Below are 19,089 nucleotides of genomic sequence, written 5' to 3'. Positions count from 1 at the left end.
TAAGGCAACGCTGAAAAATAGTTTAGGACTCGCAAATATAGCCTGCGGGTGGAGAAAAGGGACGACCGCAAATACGTCTGCGACCGCAAATGTAGTCGAGTCTCTCTTGCAACCACTCTCACATATTAAGGAAGCTTTGGATGGATTATCTTTGAAACTCTCCTGTTACGTCGAATGTCTATTGAATTATCTCCTGAAACAATTTACTTGAGCATGGTTTGATCCGTTAACGTGGACGATAAAGTAAATTGTGGAAAATATCTATCCAAGGATCTATAACCTAAAGCAAGCAACTCCCACACTAGGGCCATGTCGCGGCGTTTTCACTGTCCGGGTTGTTTTCCAGATACATTTTAGAAGATGACTGTCCGGGTTGTTTTCCAGATACATTTTAGAAGATGACAGATTCGCTCCGTGTATGAGCTCATCCAAGTAGTACAGGAGGGACGGGTTAGACCCAATTTTTTCACCAGGAATTTCATTGAGGAGGGCAGGAACTGTCTCTTCCCCGGGTCAGTTCGCGCTATCCCTCCACGATTTTAAGGTATCGATGGTCAAGAAATTTCTCGACCATCGATTCCTTAAAAGAAAATTATTCGATAACTCTGTTTGTTTGCTGGCAAACTTGGATAAAAGAATCCCAACCTCTTTTCGACACTCTTTTTTTTGCTTTGAGAATTTGGCTATGGTGGGAGACTTGGCCGCCATTTTGGATTTGCCATTGTTTGCCAGGCGTCTTTGGCGAATTCTCCCGACAAACTTGACCGGTGATGATCGCCTAGGACTACTAAGGACGAGGCTGGGGCAGGAATACATTAACGCCGATGACATCATAATCTTCTTCTTAATCTCATGAATAAAATGCGGCGGGATATAACTCAGCTATTTCCCTTTTCAATTTTTTTATTTTAGAATTCCCTGTTACTTGTACATGGAAATTGCTATCTCCTGCTCATGGGCTCTTGCTCCTGATCTGCCATACTTTGTCAGTCGGTAACGAGCCAATACTTCATTCGTCCCTGTCCCTTTCTAAAGTACCTAAAAATAACACGTAACAGCCTTGTTGATAACTTTAATGCATACTTACATACTTTATTGTTACCTCCCCAAAGGGGCTTTTAATGAGGCGAATTCAGTAAAATGATAATTCGTCAGTGTCACAAACGCTGCACTCCGACATCATTGCTTTTTTTTTGCTTTTATGTATTTCATGTGTTAACATATTCCTCGCTCTGTTCAAAGCTTGCCCGCAGAATTGAAACCCCGTCCGATAGGGAGATACCAAGAGCAGCGGCAGAGGGATCTGGATTGTTTGAACGTTCGTCCATAAGTGCTGACTTTACGCCAGATCTACAAGGTAAATGACTACTGCGCATGACGGACAACTGACAGTTAAGATATTAGCTCTTTTATCCTCTTTACATTAATGTAAAGTAAAGCCACGTTCTTTACTTAACATGCCAATTACTGTTTCACTCAGACTTTCGATCTGACACATCTCCGCATGGGGAATGTCTCACATTTTCACTGCATAGATCAAACTCATTGTCGTTCACTACTGATTCGAAAAGCCGCTGACAGAAAAACCGGCAAGGGGAGAGATTGGAGAAATATGAAATACGAAATAAACTTTATCATGATGATTGTAAAGTCATATTTCCCTTGAGAGACTACTTAATCGAAACTTCCAGATCGGTAGTGCCCTTTGCCATGATTGGCTTGCCTTAAGACGATTCCAAATATAAAAAACAAGAGAACTAAAAAAGCCTTATCATTAGTTTCCATACTTGTTCTTGTCCTTCTTCTCTTTTAGATAGTGGTCTTAAAAGGGACCTTTCACTGAGTAGTGAGCAAGGCAAAAAAGCAGAACTGGACTTGGAACCCACTGCTCCACGTGGAAGGTGTGTTGTCAGATCTTTCTGAGATTGTCTGTTTGGCGTTGGTGGGTGAGTCGTGCGCTGTGGGGCGTGCGTTTGAGTCGTGCCTTGTAGATAACGCTTTGTGGAAAGTGGGTTATTCTACCTGTGTATGAACAGCAAGAGCTGGATTAGAGCAACCCTCGATCTACTTTCTATTCCGTCTCTATTAAACGTTTCAACTGTTGCATAGCTTTATGTTTATCGAAACTCATACGGCTTGAAATGGTACGAACGCTCTGACTCATATATGACCATATATTTCTTAATTGTTTAAACCCAGGAGTCACGTCATACATAGGTGCGATATAATTGTTCGAATCCGGTTTTTGTCTTCCTAAAAATGACTGTTTGTTATTCGAGAGTGATGGAATTCTTAACGACCTATGCGGTTGTCATTGTCAGAGTCAAAGTGAGCTTATGTATCGTGAAGAATCCTGAAGACGCTGATATTCATACATCTGGAGACTCCACAGCGGGAATTCAGTTCCATCTTCTATTGTCTAAAAAAGGTGTTCCAAGGTCACTTTACGAGGATGGAGTGTCATTTACGTTCTGTGACACAAGCGGGTCGTTGTCGTTACAGGCGACCGATGAGTCTTTGTATGAGAAATAAAATATTGAGGTCTGCAAACGTTTTAACGATATTTAAATATATCTTATGAATGGAGTTACATGGGTTACGCAATGAAGCCAATGCAAACATCGACTAAATCGATGAATTCACACCAAAAAACACAGGAATACATCAAAAGTAAGGCGTCTTTATTCGTTGTACTAAACAAACGGCAGAATGTAACAATATGATTTAACGTTCAAAAACCTCAGTATTATATTTCCCATACAACAACTTAACGGTCGCCTGTGACGCGAAACCGACCCGCTCGGGACACAGAAAGTAAATTAGATCCGCCCCCGTAATATGAGCGTGGGATGCCTGTTGTCTAAATGAACCGCTGAACCTCGCAGTAGCTAAGAATTCATTTCTGCGTCACCAGCCACCATTCGAACCCGTGGAAACTTAATTGTAATGTGATTAAGCGTGCTTTTCCATTTGGACTAAATGGTGCTCCGACAACATCTCAGCTAACTTACCTGGCTTCTTATTTCAGATCTTCTTCAATACTTCACCCGTCCATCGGGTATTTGTCGCCCATACTGGAACCACCCGTACAGGAACCATCTGATCTGGATGAATACATGGATATTGGTGAGAAATAACTAAGAAGTGCGTTACGATGGAATGTTGAAACCGTATCCGCTCTTAACTCGTCCCCAGGGCGAAACGAGTATTTAATTTGGCTACACAGCGAAGTCGATCGGAGAAATCGCATCGCGCTTTTTTACAAGGAATTCCATGATTCAGAGGCTTGAACTTAAAGGCAGACACGCACGCTCTCTCGCCAACTCGTGTCGCTATAGACGTTCATTAACGGGAGGTTATCGACCTTTTCTTGGCTGTTCCAAAAAGTTTATAAAAGATACTACCACCTATAAATTTATATTCAGTCATCCCGAAAATTTTTCGATTATTTTTATTAATTTTGACCAAACGCCCACGTTGATTAGTAGCTGGATAAATAAGCAAGTGTGTATTTGTTATGATGACCTATTTTTCCGTAAATCTAGACCCCGAGGCTGATACCTTGTTAGGGTATTAGCCCTGTGGATTGATTTCTTCGCTGATGGATACGTTTTTTCATTCTTTCTTACCATCTACTTTTATACAAAACCAAGTTGCTATGATTCAGTTGTCATAAATAAATAAACAAGAAAGCGAGGACTTGTTTTAAAGCAAGTGTTTAATCGGGTTAAGAGAGGGTCCATTTTCAAATAATATTTTTACTATTCAATCGAACACCCAGGTGATCTGCCGACTCTTACGGAGCAGCCTGAAATCACACTACTAGAAGAGAGGACCAATGAAACTTTGAGGTGTGTAGTCATTGAGATCAGACTTCTGCTGGTCTCATATTTTCTTCAAATTAACGCCGGTTACATTTAGGCAAACTTTTAACTGACAGCCTTGCCATTTTTCATTTTTATCGCTCTGACGACCTATGATTCTATATGAAATTTCCAATTATTTTGGACATGTATAGATCATTGTATGAACTGCTCTTTGCTATGACCTATTACAGATCGCGAAATTTACAAAATCTTCACAAATACCGTGACCCAACATCAACTTGCTAATTCTACTCTTGTAGAACCATCTGACTGAAGTGTTTTAATATTGACACTAATGTATGTAATATCGCTTATCGCTAGCGCTTGCAATGTTGAAATCATCTGTTTGCATCATCATACGTATAGTTAGGCAATGTTGCATTCATTCGATTGCAATGTTGTATGCATCTGCTTGTCATGTCACATGCATTCGCTTGCAATGTTGCATACATCTGTTTGACTAAAGCTTCACTGTTCAGTTTGGTTACCAAAGCTCTTAGAGACACTGATGGCCCTCTTGTGTTCAGTAACTTATGGCGTCAACGTACACCTTCGAGAAAAACTGCAGCAACGACCTTTTTTCATCTGTTAGGTGAGTGACTCTCTGAAGATTCGCTCTGCTTTATTTGCTGTCAACTAAGACATCGTCCTCAGCTTTTTCACCCATTTAAAAAAGCACTCATCTTTAACGATAAAACTCAAATACACACTGAAGTAGCGTTGACTAAAATTTGAAGACACAAATCAATAAAAGCGAGGATCACCAGACTAAAAATTGGTGCGCTCACACTTGGTGCCCGAGTACGATACTCACTGGGCAGTAATGAGAACACCACTTTTTTAAGTACCCATGCCAGAATCCGGGCATGGACGGGTCCCTGTGTACACGTGTTTTCCATTGATTCCCCGGCAGCTTTACCCACAATCAACTTCTTCGCATGCCCATAACTTCTTGCTGCGCTCCTTTTTAGACTATTTGCAAAAACGCCGTCTGTTGAAGGAGCAAAGTGGACAAAAGATAATTTTTGCACTCAGAGTGTGGACAAAGCACCATTTTGTACCCGTCCCCGTTCACACGGGTGCAGGTGTGAACGTAGTCTTATTGGTGCAGTATTCTTTATTATGAGAAATTTCTGCAATTTGATTGGCTTAGAGTAGTGGTATTTCAGCTTAATTTGAAATACCAAAATGTGAAAATTACAAACCGTTTGCAGGTAGCAGTATAAACAAATGATAGCATGATTTGTACGTGATATTTGGCATAAATACCACTCGTGATATTTCAAAATTGTCTAAAATTATGTGTAACAATTTCGAAATATCACTCCTGGTATTTATGCTAAAGATCACTACAAATCATGCTGTTTCCTATACTAATACCGTGAATGATTCTTTGGCGCATTTGTAAAGGCTGTGGCGAATAGTGATGTCAGAAAAAAGGTCGTGTGCTATTAATCAGGAAAACAAAGATTGGTTGCTTAACAAATCTTTTTTCTTTTCAGCTCTACACAAAGAAGGAGTATTTGAAATGAAGCAGCGAGATCCATACAGAATGACGAACATCTATATTCTGAAAGGAGTGAAATATTGAGTGTCGAGTTAGCTGGTTAAAAATATATATTCGAATACAACCTTACTCAACAGCCAAAAAATCGTTTATTTTTCGCCTAAGAGGTTTGGCTTAAGCTTTTTCCGCGGGATAATTAAGGCAGAAAAGTAAACGCAATTGAACGAATTCTTGAACAAAGACGGTTATACTAGCTTACACATTTTAGTGGAGGCATGTAGCTTCCCAAGAATATTCGCATTTCACTGTTCTTATCTTTGGTTGGTGCTGTTTTCATCTTGAAGACATTCTTTCAGTATAAAGTTGCTTCGGCGCAATAAGTGAGCCAGCACAGAGAGGAGAAGTCGTTACGTCAGGTTGCCATGGTAGCAAAGAGATAAACGTCACTTAAAAAGTGAATTTGTGTTGTTTCAAACTTCATAAACCTTATTCATTTAATCTGTCAAATGTTGGCGAAATTTTCTGAGGTTCAATCCAAAACCACCGTATTTAAGTTTAGAAAAAGAAAAAGTAACTTCTTGTGTTGTTTTTACCTACTCCATAAAACGGACGCGTAAAATTGGGACGTTTCGTGTGGCATTCGAGCAACGACGGCTAAGAAAGGAACAAAAAAGCGTCATGCGCGTACAAATTTGTTGTTTTGCTAATAATAGCCATTGCTTAAACTGTAAGCTCCCTATTGTTGTGATCCAAAAATTTTGCTACCATGGTGACGTGACGTCACACTTCTCTCTGTTGTGTTCCCTAGCTGTAATCCTCGGTTTTACTGCTGTACGAGAGTTGAATGGTGTTGCTTATTTACTGGATAGATCTTTACGATAACAAATATGTAGTGTTGACATGATTGAGTCTGTTATTCTCTTCCTTTAGATAGTAATATTCGCGTTAGATTGCACTATATATCTTCTCTGTTAATCAATCTGACATGCAACTATCATGCACACCAACATTACATATAACTTGTTCTGTCAATGAAAGAAAGGTCCAGTTCTCAGTATGTTCCCTGATAATATTATCAACATAATAATACTCTGATAATATTATAAACATAATTCACTGATACTTTATAGCCTTCGTAACCTTGAGAATTAGATTCCTGGTCTATGCCAAGGTAATTGTTACCCACTGGAGTAGTCAGTGGACAACGCTGTTGGTCTCTAACGGACACTATCAAGTGCCGATATGGATCGTAGCATTTTGATTGGGCGGGGTGGGGGGGGGGGGGAGAATCTCCTAGATCCACCCTCACCCTCTTCTGTGGATATAAGCTCAGTCGCAGAATGTATCAAAGACCATGCACCTCCAGTTTTGCACAATTCTTTTCTGAAATCACATTAGAACGATAGGCAATGTTACTTAAACTGATCTGAAATAGTTGCTCTGTGCGAAGTTTCGAAACGAAACTTCACTTTGCTGTCTTCACAGGAATAGGTCGAAGACAAGGAAGTTTCTCTCCAACTAGAACGCATGGTATATACACTTCTCGTTTAATTTTAATTGAAGGACTAAACCTTTTTTTATATCCACCTACAGTTTTATAGCCATTACTTATGTGGATAATGTTTTAGTCAAGAAATTTTTCTAAGGAGCCAGAAAATATTTATAAATTACCTAAAATAATTGTTATGACGCTGGTATAAGGTCTTTACCGAAAATTTTATTTTCATATTGTAATCATTATTTATTGCAAAAAATGCATTCACAAGATTATGAAACTTGTATTTAACTTATAAACCTTAAGATAAAATCTTATATTTCACACGACTACGTAAAACATTATTGTTTCAGGGATATTATATTATGGTTTTTAGAGAGCTTATAATTATATTACGCATACGCTTAGCATACATTATTTTGAAAATGGTTTATCCTGTAGAGAGGATCTTTTGTAAAACATTTTCTTCTCTGATTAAAGGCATTTTTGTCCTGTGTATTTTTGAGCTTTTACCTTCTATAATGGGTTCTTAAAACACACTACAAACGTGGTAAAATCGCTTTTAGACCAGCCTGTTTTGCACTTTTTCGAAGTGCACAGTCAGAAATTAAACAGGCTGCATATCACGAATACCCTGGTTAACCATATATACATATATAGGCGATTCAATAATACCTTGCGGGCAGTGGTTTCCCCAGGCCGAACGCTGGGAGCGACCGTTTACATTTCCGCCAAGCATCTGTGTCCACGTCACGCCTACGTCTTAAAGTCACACAAATGACATCACTTCGTCTTGTTTTGCGGGAAAAGTTGTCCCGCATACCGCGCTCGTCTAGGGTTCGGATGGAGCCGGCTTACTAAGGGTCTGTTCCTTTCGGTGAATCCAAAAAATTGACGGATTTTAGATCTAAAAAAGGATTTCGTATTCCTTTCGGCAAATCCAAATCCTGGTTTTTTGATCCAGCGAGTCCCCTTTGAAAAAGGATTTACTGGATTTGAAATCCGAAGAATCAAAATTTAGATTAACAAATTAGTGATCTACGCTGTTCCATTCTCAGAGTGTATCCGAAATTAGTCAGACGATGCCAGTGGTACTTCCAGTTGAAGTTCACGCGTTGAGTTTTCTCGCTCGTCTCAAGTATTCCAGAGACCTTAAGCTGGCTCGATGGGTTTTTTTCAGGGTCAATACCGCCCGTGTATGGGCATTAGATACGCCGTAATTAACAAAGGTTTTGAAAAATTACTACCACAGCTGCATTACCTAAAGGTGAATATGTATTTGCTGTGATCAGGGTTACAATGTCCTAGGAACGATCTCTCATTTTAAATTGGATCGCGTTTACCTGATAAGTGGGGTGACCCACCACATGTTACCTCACTTATCTGGGGTCCCCACCTCCATGTAAACTGAGGTCCTTAAGTGTAATGTCTCCAGGGCAACAATAGCTAACATTTCTGCCCATTTCAAATGCATTGTTAGTTATTGCTGTTCATGTGACAATGAAACTTGGAGACAATACACATAAATGATGAGGGGCTCTCACTTGTAAACACGAAATTTCCGACAAAAATTTAGCTAATTGTAGTCGAATGCCCGAATGCACAATACCTGCCATCTTTGCACGCGCTCTAGGATCGATGGGATAAAAGCTATATCACGTGGTATTTCAGGGGGCGAACAAGTGATAAAATTTGCCAACACGAGTAATCATACATGACTTTAACGATCTCATAGTCATGTAAAATGTGCATATCGAGGTTTGGCAAGATTTACGTCATTACTGTTTGCCATGAGGACATCTACGGTCGCCACTGCATACAAAAAAGTAACAATGATCACTTCCACCCATATTTTAACATTAACGTCTTTAAGATGAAAAGGTCTTCTTTTCCTATTGTCTAGGATAAACAAACTCAACTGCGATTTCTTCCATGTTTGCCCCCTAAGAAACCACGTGACATGGCTGTTATCCCATCAGTTCTTAAGCGCGTGCAAAGATGGTGGATATCGTGAATAAGGGTTGTTTACCATTTATAAAAAAACTTCCGGAAATTTTGGTTGGGAATTTTCGTTCGGTAAGAACGGTACGTGTCGTTTACCATTTGCCTAAAATTTCCGGATGGCGTGCCACGCTGGACTATATTTTAGTTACCACATGAAACTCCATTCGGAAGGTCTCAACCGGGAAAACGGGACTACCTTTTCAGAATTTCCGTTTGTCCTAGGAATTTTCCAGTGGGACGAACCAAAAAACGTTTACCATTTACATCCCAACCGAAATTTTCCGGGAATTTGTGGTAAATGGTAAACAACCAAGGTCTACTGTGGTCGTTTCTTTTAATTATTTTTTATCATAGCGATCGCCTAGAAACGCAAAAACCCCACTGCGAATTGCAAGTATTTATTGCTTCGCCCTGTGAAACGTTTTCCCTTCCGCTTGATGGTACAACTGCTTCTCTTCTTACTATCAAAGAGTCATGAACCACCTGCAGATTTGTTGGCCAGTGCCAAGAAAGCTACTTGGAACTATGACATGAACCATCGCTGATTATAGAGGGTCCTCATAGGATTTTCGGGACACGGGATTTCCCCTATTTGAAGCTGGGGATTCGGGATTTTAAAGCGAAATCGTAGCGAGATTCGGGATTGAAAGTATGCGCGGGAGGTGGAATGACAAAAATAACCCTCGGGATTACCCGAAGTTTTGCGTCGGGATTACTGGATTGAAGAACTCTGTTGTGGACCCACACGATAGTAACAGCATGTAGAACAAAGATCAACAAACTCCAGTTGTTCAGTGTTTTCATGTTAATATCACGTCTATATAAGTCAGACTGTTAGGAAAGAGTTGATATTTGATCAGTTAAAAGAAAAATCTGAGATCTAAATACTTACTTTCAGAGGGTCACATTCCCACTCAGAATAAAGGAAACACCTATTAGCTGCTTCAATAGGTCATTTCCGAGTTCCAAAACTCTCACTTTCAAAACGAGGTTAAGTGCAAGTGTTGATTGTTCTTTGCATGAGAATGAAATCAATAGTCATTTTCATATCAATGGCTTTACAGCTAGCCTCGTTTTGAAAAAGAGGTTTGGGGCAACTCCGAAATAGCCTATTTTTCAAACCTTTTCTGGGGGAGCATCCACCCAGATCCAAGACCACCCCCGGCTTCTCAAAGAAGGTGACCCCTGTAGCTTCACAAAATATGGCTATGCAGTCAAAAAAACCTACCCCCTGCTAGCAAATCACCTTGAAAGTTGTGTAATAATGACAGGGAGGTTTATCATTCGAGGACTTTTTGATGATTAGAAAATTTGTGGCGACTTTTGTTGGGTGAACTGATTGTTATGCAGAGAAAAAGAGGATATATTTTGGATTACCTCTTGGATCATTAAAAACTTTTCTGGTCTTTGTCTCAGCCTAACTCGTGAGACTTATGGGGCAGGAGGCATCAAATAAACAATTTAGTAGCCTTTGCAGCTGTTTTTTTTTTTTTTTTTTGCGAACGTGCAAACAAATTAGCGGCAAAGCTAGACTGCAAATAGTCCTTATTTTTGGGTATTCAAGTACGCGCGAGCAGTCAAACAAAAGGTCTGGAACGAGGCTGAAAACAGAGACCGAGACTGGGGAGAGACGCTAAAAATACGAAGCTATAGAAAATGGAAACCTATGGATCCCGAAAAAATATTTATTATGACGTCAGCAAACGCCAGAACGACCGTCCAGCTTAGTTTGTTTGCACACGCCCCCACAAAACATTGGACTGCCGGCTTTGCAGCTATATTTATACATCCTAACCACCATCACATCCAAGTACCCTTATCTGGGCTTAAAGTTGTTCATGTATTGATATTAGATCTTTTTATATTAAAATGTTCCATATATTTTGCTAATTCTTTCAAACATTATAGTCCGCGGGCTTTTCTTGTAGTTGCCTTTTGCTTGTTTGATATAACACAATAGAAGCGACGGTCACATGAAAGAGAATCTGCCAGATGTTACGAAGACCTCGCAGCCAATAGATACATAGCAGCAACAAGACTAGAGATAACCTGGCTAATAACATTCTCCATCTCACTGAGAATAGAAGAAGGTAAAGCTGTAAATTAAAAGAAATAAAATGATTAGACAACAATAATGTGTACAATCGTACAAACAAATTACAGATAGCTGGCTGTCTAATCCAGGCCCCGGCTGTTCAAAAGTTGGATAGCGCTATCCGCCGGATAAAACGCTTTCCAAATGGATGAGTATTACGAAAACTAATTGCGTTATCCACTGGATAGTGATTTATCCAGTGGATAGCGCTATCAGGCAAAATCCCTTTGGAAAATTTGATAGCCTGCGAGCAAGCTCTCCTATTTGGGCGAGCGAAGCGAGCCGCGCGAGAACGCGCGAGCGAGCGGCGAAGCCGCGAGAGTCGCGTCTACTCTCGCGTGCCTCTCGCGCGTGTACTTTTCACGATATCCCCCAAATGGAGAGCTTGCTCGCAGGCTAAAAATTTGATGTCAATTAAAACTTTCTCAAACCATGTATTGAACGCTAAAATAAACTGATAATTGATAATTTTCTACTAAAGTAAGACGTTGTTTGTTCAGCTGGAAAAGGTCATTAAGTTTTTCTTACTTCGAAGACATATTAAATTCGGCAAGCGCAATACTGCAATGCTGGTCGTTCTACGTGAAAATAAACTTTGCAAGACATCAACAGTCCATTGTGGTTAATGTTCGTATTTTCTTACTTTGTTGACGGCAATGAAATCCTGTTGTTTGCCAAATTATAGCGTTCAGATTGCACTAGGTTGCATCCTAGTGTACTTAAATTTTCAAAATTTCCCTGGGGACATTCCCACGGACCCCCCTAGTTTCTCGTACCTTCGGCGCTCATCATTGGAGCTATCGCGTCAATAACTGAGATACACTTCTTAGTTGTTCCCCACCAAGCAAAAAATTCCCGGCGCCGCCCCTGCTTTTTTTGGCTCTTGTTTCACCTGCTGAGAAAAGGGCGCTTGTGATCCCGAGCTGGGAAACAATTTCCGTGACGTTAGAATTTTTTTAATCAATCATAAGTCAGCTCTTATATTTTTGTGGAGCTAAGACGCCTGGGGTTTGCGTGGGAATCTAGAGTTTGATCTGGTCTGTCTGATCCAGCTTTTGTCAATGGCCCAGTCCACCTTTATTTATCAGCATGTAAAACTTTAAAAAGTGACAGGTTGAGTAGCTTTCAAAACACTGACTATTGCTGATAAAAATCCTATTCACACCTTCTTGAGCACTTGCTGTGTTAATTAAATATTTTTTAAAAAACTAATTTCAATGGACGTTTGATTCAGTTTCATAGCTAGTGATCTTAATGGTTGGATTTGGTTAAATTGCAAGAATTAAACTGTTTCAACCCACTGTGTAGCCTGTGTAGCAGGCGCTAGGAAATAATGGGTACAAGAAAAAACAGGCACACACGTGGGAGACACGTGTCCCTCTTCCTACACGTGTCTCCCTCGCGCGCGCTCACACGTGGGAGACACGTGTCCCTCTTCCTACGCGTGTCTGCCTCGCGCACGCTCATTCTTTCTTGCGCCCATTAAAAAGGTTGCAAAGTGGGTTGAAACAGTTCCTTGCAATTTGCAATTCCTTGCAAATGTTGGAATATGAATTACAGTTCGTACCTGACAACAATTAAGAATGCCAGCCAGAAAAAACCCAGAGGCTGAGAACCATGTATCATTTGCCTAAAAAAAAAATTAAAACAACAAATTAAAATCTTGGAAGTTGGAGTGGAACAGTTAATTGTCTTTTATTTCACTGTCAATGAAGAAATTGTAGATAACAGGGAACTGAATTAACAATGAAATGGGGAAAAAAAAACAGAATGAGAAGTAAGCTAATGTTAAGATGTACTCTTTATAGCAGCTATTTTGTCTTCTGTTTATATTCCATATGGCCGTTTCAATCAAATTCATTCATTTTTAATTGTACATTGAGAACAAAAGTTAACATAAATTGTAATTCCTGGATTACCTCATTTCCTAACCCTCATTAATTATAATTTTTACAAAGGTTTTTAATGATTTACTTTGTTTTCAGTTCTACATTGTTTTGTGGTGTGCAGTGGGATATTTTAGCATTTTGGAAGGACTTGAGATAAAAGACTAACAAAATGTTGAATGTCTCAGTATGTACATAATAACCACAAATCCACATGGAAAGTACTTTGTACAGTATATTCACGCACTCCTACTCATTCACTGCAAAATCTCACTCATTCTTCAGATACGTCAACAACCCGTGTGCATAAACCGTACACACATACTTTCTATAAACTTTACTGCATATTCTTACCTCTTCATCAATAACAATAACATTTAAAAATGGGATGCATCTAAGAAAGTTAAGTAGTGCACAGATGCCTGCTAAGACACAGATCATAAGGCTCTGCCACGTCAAGGGTTCCAGCCGCCTCGATGGTCCTGCAAGAAATTTTCATTTATTCATGCTGGTATTTAATGCCCTTTTATCTATGATGGGCGAAAAAATTGTATGTTTTGCCCTCAATTAAAAGGTCTTTCTGACATTGTGCTGACTTCAAAAAGGGAATGAAGCTATCCCTCCCCAACCCCCTCCACGCAACGTTATGCCAGTGTGAATGTGGACTCTTATCCTACAGCTGTAGTTACCACATTTGAGGACAGTTTCTCAACAATTTTGTCGCTGGTTTTAGCTAGCGGTGCATAAATTAACGTCAGGCATGGTAAAGGCTGCTCTTACTAATGCCTTTGCCATTATGGTCTCAGATAACACAGAATGTCTTTGCCTTTGTCAAAGGTGATATAACATTGCTGCACATCAAAGTAAGAATAATTCAATTTGTCGTCAAATAAAAGTAAAGCATGATCATACCTCCCGTTTTATAGGTCTTCATATCTGCACTGTTATCTGGTCCCAGTTCTGTTTGTGAAATTTGAAATGGAGGATTATTGTGCAGGTCTTCGCTCATCTCACTTAAGTTGAGCCGTGAGGTCAATGTTCTCGTGTTATTGTATCTTTGTTTGGTTCTTTGGATGAATGAGTCTGAGAAAAGATTAAAAAAAAAAGTGAAATAATATTTAGTTAGTAATTTAACAAGTCTGTAAAATAAAAAAAATGCTTACCAAACTCCACAAATGAATAAGGCCGCCTTGCTTTCTGGACATCATGGCTCTGAAATGTTATGGTGAATTCACGTTGAAGCTCCTCAAGAAAACTAAACACTAAAACTGCAGGGTATGATCCTTCGCAAACAGCCATAAAACAAACTCCAACTGCTTTAACAAAACTGAAAGGAAAGCATCAATAAATACATTGTACATGTTACAAATGATTATGTTACCAAAAATTATGCAATAAATTTTAGTTGTTAAAATGTTAGGAGCATGAGAAGAGGGAGGAAAATCGAATGACTAATAAGGTTTTTGCTGTTCATTAAGTAACTGGTTCTTCCTCTGTTTGGAATTGCATTGCTTTTTTTGCACAAATATTCTTTCTTTACAAAAGATGAGATGAAAGTTAAGTCACTTTTTAAGTTACTATTGAGGCCAAACAATGCCAGCTGGAGCATTGTATTACCGAGAAAAAAATTAATATAATATTTATCATGATGCATTGGAACAAAATTTATCTTGGTTCAAGTTTATTTTCTTTTTACCAGGGAATAGTAAGGACTATGAAAATGCACTTTAAGAAAATAAAATAAAAATGTGAACCAAGGTTTGAGTGGAACCTTAACTTGAGTTTTGTAAGATTTTGATGATAATGGTGATGATGATGATGATGACACTGATAAGAATGAGAATGAGAATGAAAACACTCTGTGGCATTATTAATGAATGCTGGATAAAGGTCAAACACCCTCACTGGGTTTTGCTTTTTAGATCTTCGTCGCAGAAGCAGCCAAACCTGTGATTATTTTCATATCCTGATCTCAGAGATTTTCTTTCTTTAAATAGGAGGCAGAACCAGAAGAAAACCTAAGGAAAACCTTACTGTCACTGGTTCATGACTCAATATTGTTGAATAGGTAAGAAGAAAGCAACCTCTGTAATCAGGATACAGGACTATTTTTTTCTTTCTTGGAGGTAGGGGGGTGGGGCAAAGGGGCACTTGTTTAGCTCATCAGCCAATGAAAAGAAAAGGAAGCTGTTGAAACTGTCAGCACCATTAAAATGTTAAGACTGGCTATGTTTTGAGAACATTTAAATCGAGAAGAAAGGAATTATTTGAACGTTAAGTATTGGGTACCTACAATCTCAGTCAAAATGGTTGGGACAGGTTGGGGTCTCCTTGTCGCCTCAATGTTGGTGCACAAGATTTGGTGACCAAACCGCGATAAACAACTTTGAGAGGGAGGAGGGGAGCACGAGAAGGAAAAAAAAAGCGTTTGGTTAAAGTGTCCCAACTATTTTTGTCTGAGACTGTAGGTGGTTGGTTTTTCCCAGTTAGCTTGGCAATGGAGGGCTTGCTTATAAACTATGAAGTTGCAATCAAGCCAAATGAGCCAATGCATTTGCATTGACCCTGCATTCTGTAGTTTAGTCAGTGGTAGGTCCAGAGCAAGGGGTATAGAAAGGTAAATTTGAGACTTTAAGAAAATGCCAGACCCTGCAGGTTTCAAAATTCGAGAAAGAGGACAAGACTGAGACTTAAGTGTTTTTAACAATCTGAACCTGAGATTTTACTTCTAAAAAATGTGAGCCCAAGACTCTTGCAAATTGTGTGTCGCAAATTTTGAGATAATGGTACAAATAAAGCTACATAAAATGACCGAAAACACCAAGCTAGCGAAAGCCCACCAACATGCCTCTACTTCAAGCCCCAAGCAGTGTTTGAAATCACTTGAGTTTTCTAATTTAACAACTTCCTGATGTTATTACACAAATTAAATAAGATATTTCATGCAAATTGTACATGAATTTCCGACTGCTGGGCATCAAGTATTTTGAAAACTGTACCTGTGATTCAAGATTCTAAAGAATATACTTAATGCAAGCTCAGAGAATCCACAACAATACGAAAGATTTATAATCGCTTGGCATTTCTTAAAAAACACTGAATACTCTGGTGAGGTTTCATCACAGGTAACCCAGGCTCTGTGATAGTACCACAGTACGGTTCCAGTAAAATTACAGTGTTTGTATGGGGTAAAAATATCATCCTGAAATTTCTAAGAAATACTAAATAAAGATCAATGAAACTTACTCTGCAGTTAATTGTTGTTGTCCTTATTGCTCCAACGAAGTTTCGTGATAATTTGCTGTAATTTGTTCAAATTCACTCTATCTACAATAATAATATACAAGGTAGGAAACACGAGGTGCCATTTTCGCCGACATGCTCTCATTCAACACAACTTTTTCCACAAAATTCGAACTCCAACGGAAAATAAACATGCCAGGATCGTAGAAATAGGATGGCAGCAGATATAGAAACCAATGAAGCTTTCCCAGATAGAGAAACGAATCCCACAGACTTTGACAAACTCGAAGAATATAATCCAAACACACCGAGAATACGCTCGCCGAAGCAGCCGGGCCAGATCAACGCGCGGCCAAGAAAATGAAGCCTGGGCACTGTACAAAAAAATTCCATCCCGGGAGTCCTGGGGTGACCTTTCTAGGGAGCGATACATCATTTGCCCAAAGCCACCCTCCCGTGCTGGAAAAAGACTTGATAGAAGGCAATTGTTCTTCCTAGCCAATCACCATTTGCCAGAGCAAACCCCGCACACGCGCCTGAATTTAAATGGCTAAAAAAAAAAGTAATATAATCAGGAGAGTCTGCGGAGTTACAAGGCGTCCCATTTCTTTTAATAAGGAATGCAAATAACAGTAATGAAACTAATGAAATAACAACGCGAAATGCTTACAAGGCAGGCTAAAAACAAGGTTGAACAAAAGGTAGATGATGACTGAGATACTGTTGTTGTGAACTCTCGAGCGAAACTATCGTAAATAAACGGTGAAGCTTACAAACTAATGTCAAAAATTATACAGAAAATTGCGACAGAATATGAATTGCGATAACTGAGACGAATGTGAAAGGCACGTGCACTATAGTAACCAAAGAACTAGCGCGATTAACATATTTAGCGATTAATGCGGCAGTAACACGCCGACTTCTTGTCAATACAAGTGAACGCTCTATCGGTTAAATATGTGAATCATCGTGATACACCTCTCTTTGAATTTGGTCCTGTTGTACAAATGCCTCGGTAAGAGCCAAAATTCACTTATATCTTTTGCTCGTTTTAAGTTTTGTAAATCGTCCTTCGTTGTCCTTTCCTTTGCCCTTATAACCTTGCCCTATTGATGTTTGACAAACTTTCTGAGCACCAGCGCTAGGAGCTGAATATAGTTCGAGAGGAAAATAATCTCTTTATAACAGGCCATAGTGATTGGCTAGGAAGAACAATTGCCTTCTATCAAGTATTTTTCCAGCAGGGGAGGGTGGCCTTGGGCAAATGATGTATCGGTCCCTAGAAAGGTCACCCCAGGACTCCCGGGATGGAATTTTTTTGTACAGTGCCCAGGCTTCATTTTCTTGGCCGCGCGTTGATCTGGCCCGGCTGCTTCGGCGAGCGTATTCTCGGTGTGTTTGGATTATATTCTTCGAGTTTGTCAAAGTCTGTGGGATTCGTTTCTCTATCTGGGAAAGCTTCATTGGTTTCTATATCTGCTGCTATCCTATTTCTACGATCCTGGCATGTTTATTTTCCGTTGGAGTTCGAATTTTGTGGAAAAAGTTGTGTTGAATGAGAGCATGTCGGCGAAAATGGTACCTCGTGTTTCCTACCTTGTATATTATTATTGTAGATAGAGTGAATTTGAACAAATTACAGCAAATTATCACGAAACTTCGTTGGAGCAATAAGGACAACAACAATTAACTGCAGAGTAAGTTTCATTGATCTTTATTTAGTATTTCTTAGAAATTTCAGGATGATATTTTTACCCCATACAAACACTGTAATTTTACTGGAACCGTACTGTGGTACTATCACAGAGCCTGGGTTACCTGTGGTTTCATTGATAATTTCTGTGGATGTTCATCGAGAGCTGACTCAGTGTGTCAGAACTTGAATACTTTCTAAGTGTCGAAAACATTGAGATTTCACTCTATGCCCAAGCTCGACAGTCGCTTCTACTTTTAACCAAAGGCTTTATTTATACAATTGCTTGAGATGCCTAAACAAATATCTTATGTTCTTAGAGGAATTAAACGAGCTATTTCAAGAAAATTGGTCAAAATTTCTGACTGCCCGGTAAGTTCTTTGAAAACAGTTCACAGCTGCCGGGTATCTAGACACTTTCTATTTTCTAACAAGGAGATTATTAGCTTTGATCCTGAAACAATGGGTTCTTTTGTTTCACTGGTTGGCACATTTGAATAACAAAAACAATGTTTACAAACAAGAAATATCTCTATACTACTGCTAGTAATAACTATTATAGAGAGTATGAGCTCAATTAATAAAATAAAATTCATGAAATTTTTTACGAACAAGATTTCCGTGTATTACCCCACACATAAAATATGCACACATGTACGTCAGTCATTAAGAAAGTTAAAAGATCTTACTATATTGAGTGATTTCCACATTTCATGGTACATCTGGTAGGGTACTGATTTGCCTTTCTAGCCAGCGTCTTGGCGTACTTCTTGCTTTCTTTTAGTTCAAAGTGCATATCGAGATCCGTGGAAGCCGACAGCGCCATTCCGTCCGACACTCGAGTGATCATCGCGAAAAGAACCATTTTGGATTAACAAAACAAAACCAAAAGATCCCTGCAGCAATAAATGTAACAATTCACTCGTCTCTATGCTCTTATCAATCAACAGACCACTCTTTCTTTACAGTGTTTTGCCCGCCATTCCAGTCTTTGTTTTTCGGCCATATTGGATTTCATTGATCCCCCACAGGCTACCCATCCCAGGTTGACACGGCACAACAACCGTTATGACCTAGAAGTTATTGAAAGTCAGTTTTGTTTTTGCCTTCCCAATAAACATTTTAATATTAACAGATCAAGAAAGATCAAGAAATAGTCTCTCATGTGCCGGGAAATAAAAAATGGCCGAGAATTTTCTTGAAAGTGGGGAGCCTGTGAGACCTGTAAAATGTTCAGTGGTATTCAATTTTAGTTTATGCGCAATAGCGACAGCCCTCGGGACGTTATACGTATGTCTTA

At 39.3% G+C, this 19,089-nt stretch overlaps 2 protein-coding genes across 2 annotated transcripts in view; one reads left to right on the top strand and one right to left on the bottom strand.

Moving 5' to 3' along the window:
* Window positions 1-5,800, top strand: part of LOC140932365 (uncharacterized) — a 35,292-nt gene extending 29,492 nt beyond the window's left edge. Inside the window, exons 14-19 of the mRNA XM_073381982.1 lie at window positions 1,243-1,357; window positions 1,814-1,901; window positions 3,029-3,126; window positions 3,782-3,851; window positions 4,346-4,458; window positions 5,369-5,800. Coding sequence (XP_073238083.1) covers window positions 1,243-1,357; window positions 1,814-1,901; window positions 3,029-3,126; window positions 3,782-3,851; window positions 4,346-4,458; window positions 5,369-5,457 — 573 coding nt within the window. The 3' untranslated portion in view covers window positions 5,458-5,800. The remainder of the gene's footprint in view (window positions 1-1,242; window positions 1,358-1,813; window positions 1,902-3,028; window positions 3,127-3,781; window positions 3,852-4,345; window positions 4,459-5,368) is intronic.
* Window positions 5,801-10,638: 4,838 nt separating this feature from the next.
* LOC140931197 (vesicle-trafficking protein SEC22a-like) lies at window positions 10,639-18,840 on the bottom strand. Its single transcript, XM_073380960.1, has 6 exons — window positions 18,479-18,840; window positions 14,017-14,180; window positions 13,766-13,936; window positions 13,208-13,335; window positions 12,535-12,597; window positions 10,639-10,968 (listed from the first exon to the last, which is right to left on the bottom strand). The coding sequence occupies exons 1-6, from the start codon at window positions 18,652-18,654 to the stop codon at window positions 10,768-10,770; spliced, it is 903 nt and encodes a 300-aa protein (XP_073237061.1). The 5' UTR covers window positions 18,655-18,840; the 3' UTR covers window positions 10,639-10,767.
* Between the last annotated feature and the right edge of the window lie 249 nt (window positions 18,841-19,089).

Source organism: Porites lutea, chromosome 3 (genome assembly GCF_958299795.1).
Source record: "Porites lutea chromosome 3, jaPorLute2.1, whole genome shotgun sequence".
NCBI classification, from domain to species: domain Eukaryota; kingdom Metazoa; phylum Cnidaria; class Anthozoa; order Scleractinia; family Poritidae; genus Porites; species Porites lutea.
This window is presented reverse-complemented; position numbering and strand designations above follow the sequence as displayed.

Bases quoted from the DNA above. Each gene is read 5' to 3' on its own strand.
- LOC140931197 (XM_073380960.1), bottom strand. From the start codon at position 18,654: ATGGTTCTTTTCGCGATGATCACTCGAGTGTCGGACGGAATGGCGCTG. The intron at 14,181-18,478 runs GTAAGATCTTTT...CTTTCCTTTCAG, and splicing joins TGTGGAAATCACTCAATATA to TTTTGTTAAAGCAGTTGGAG. The intron at 10,969-12,534 runs GTACGAACTGTA...TTTAATTTACAG, and splicing joins GCATTCTTAATTGTTGTCAG to CTTTACCTTCTTCTATTCTC.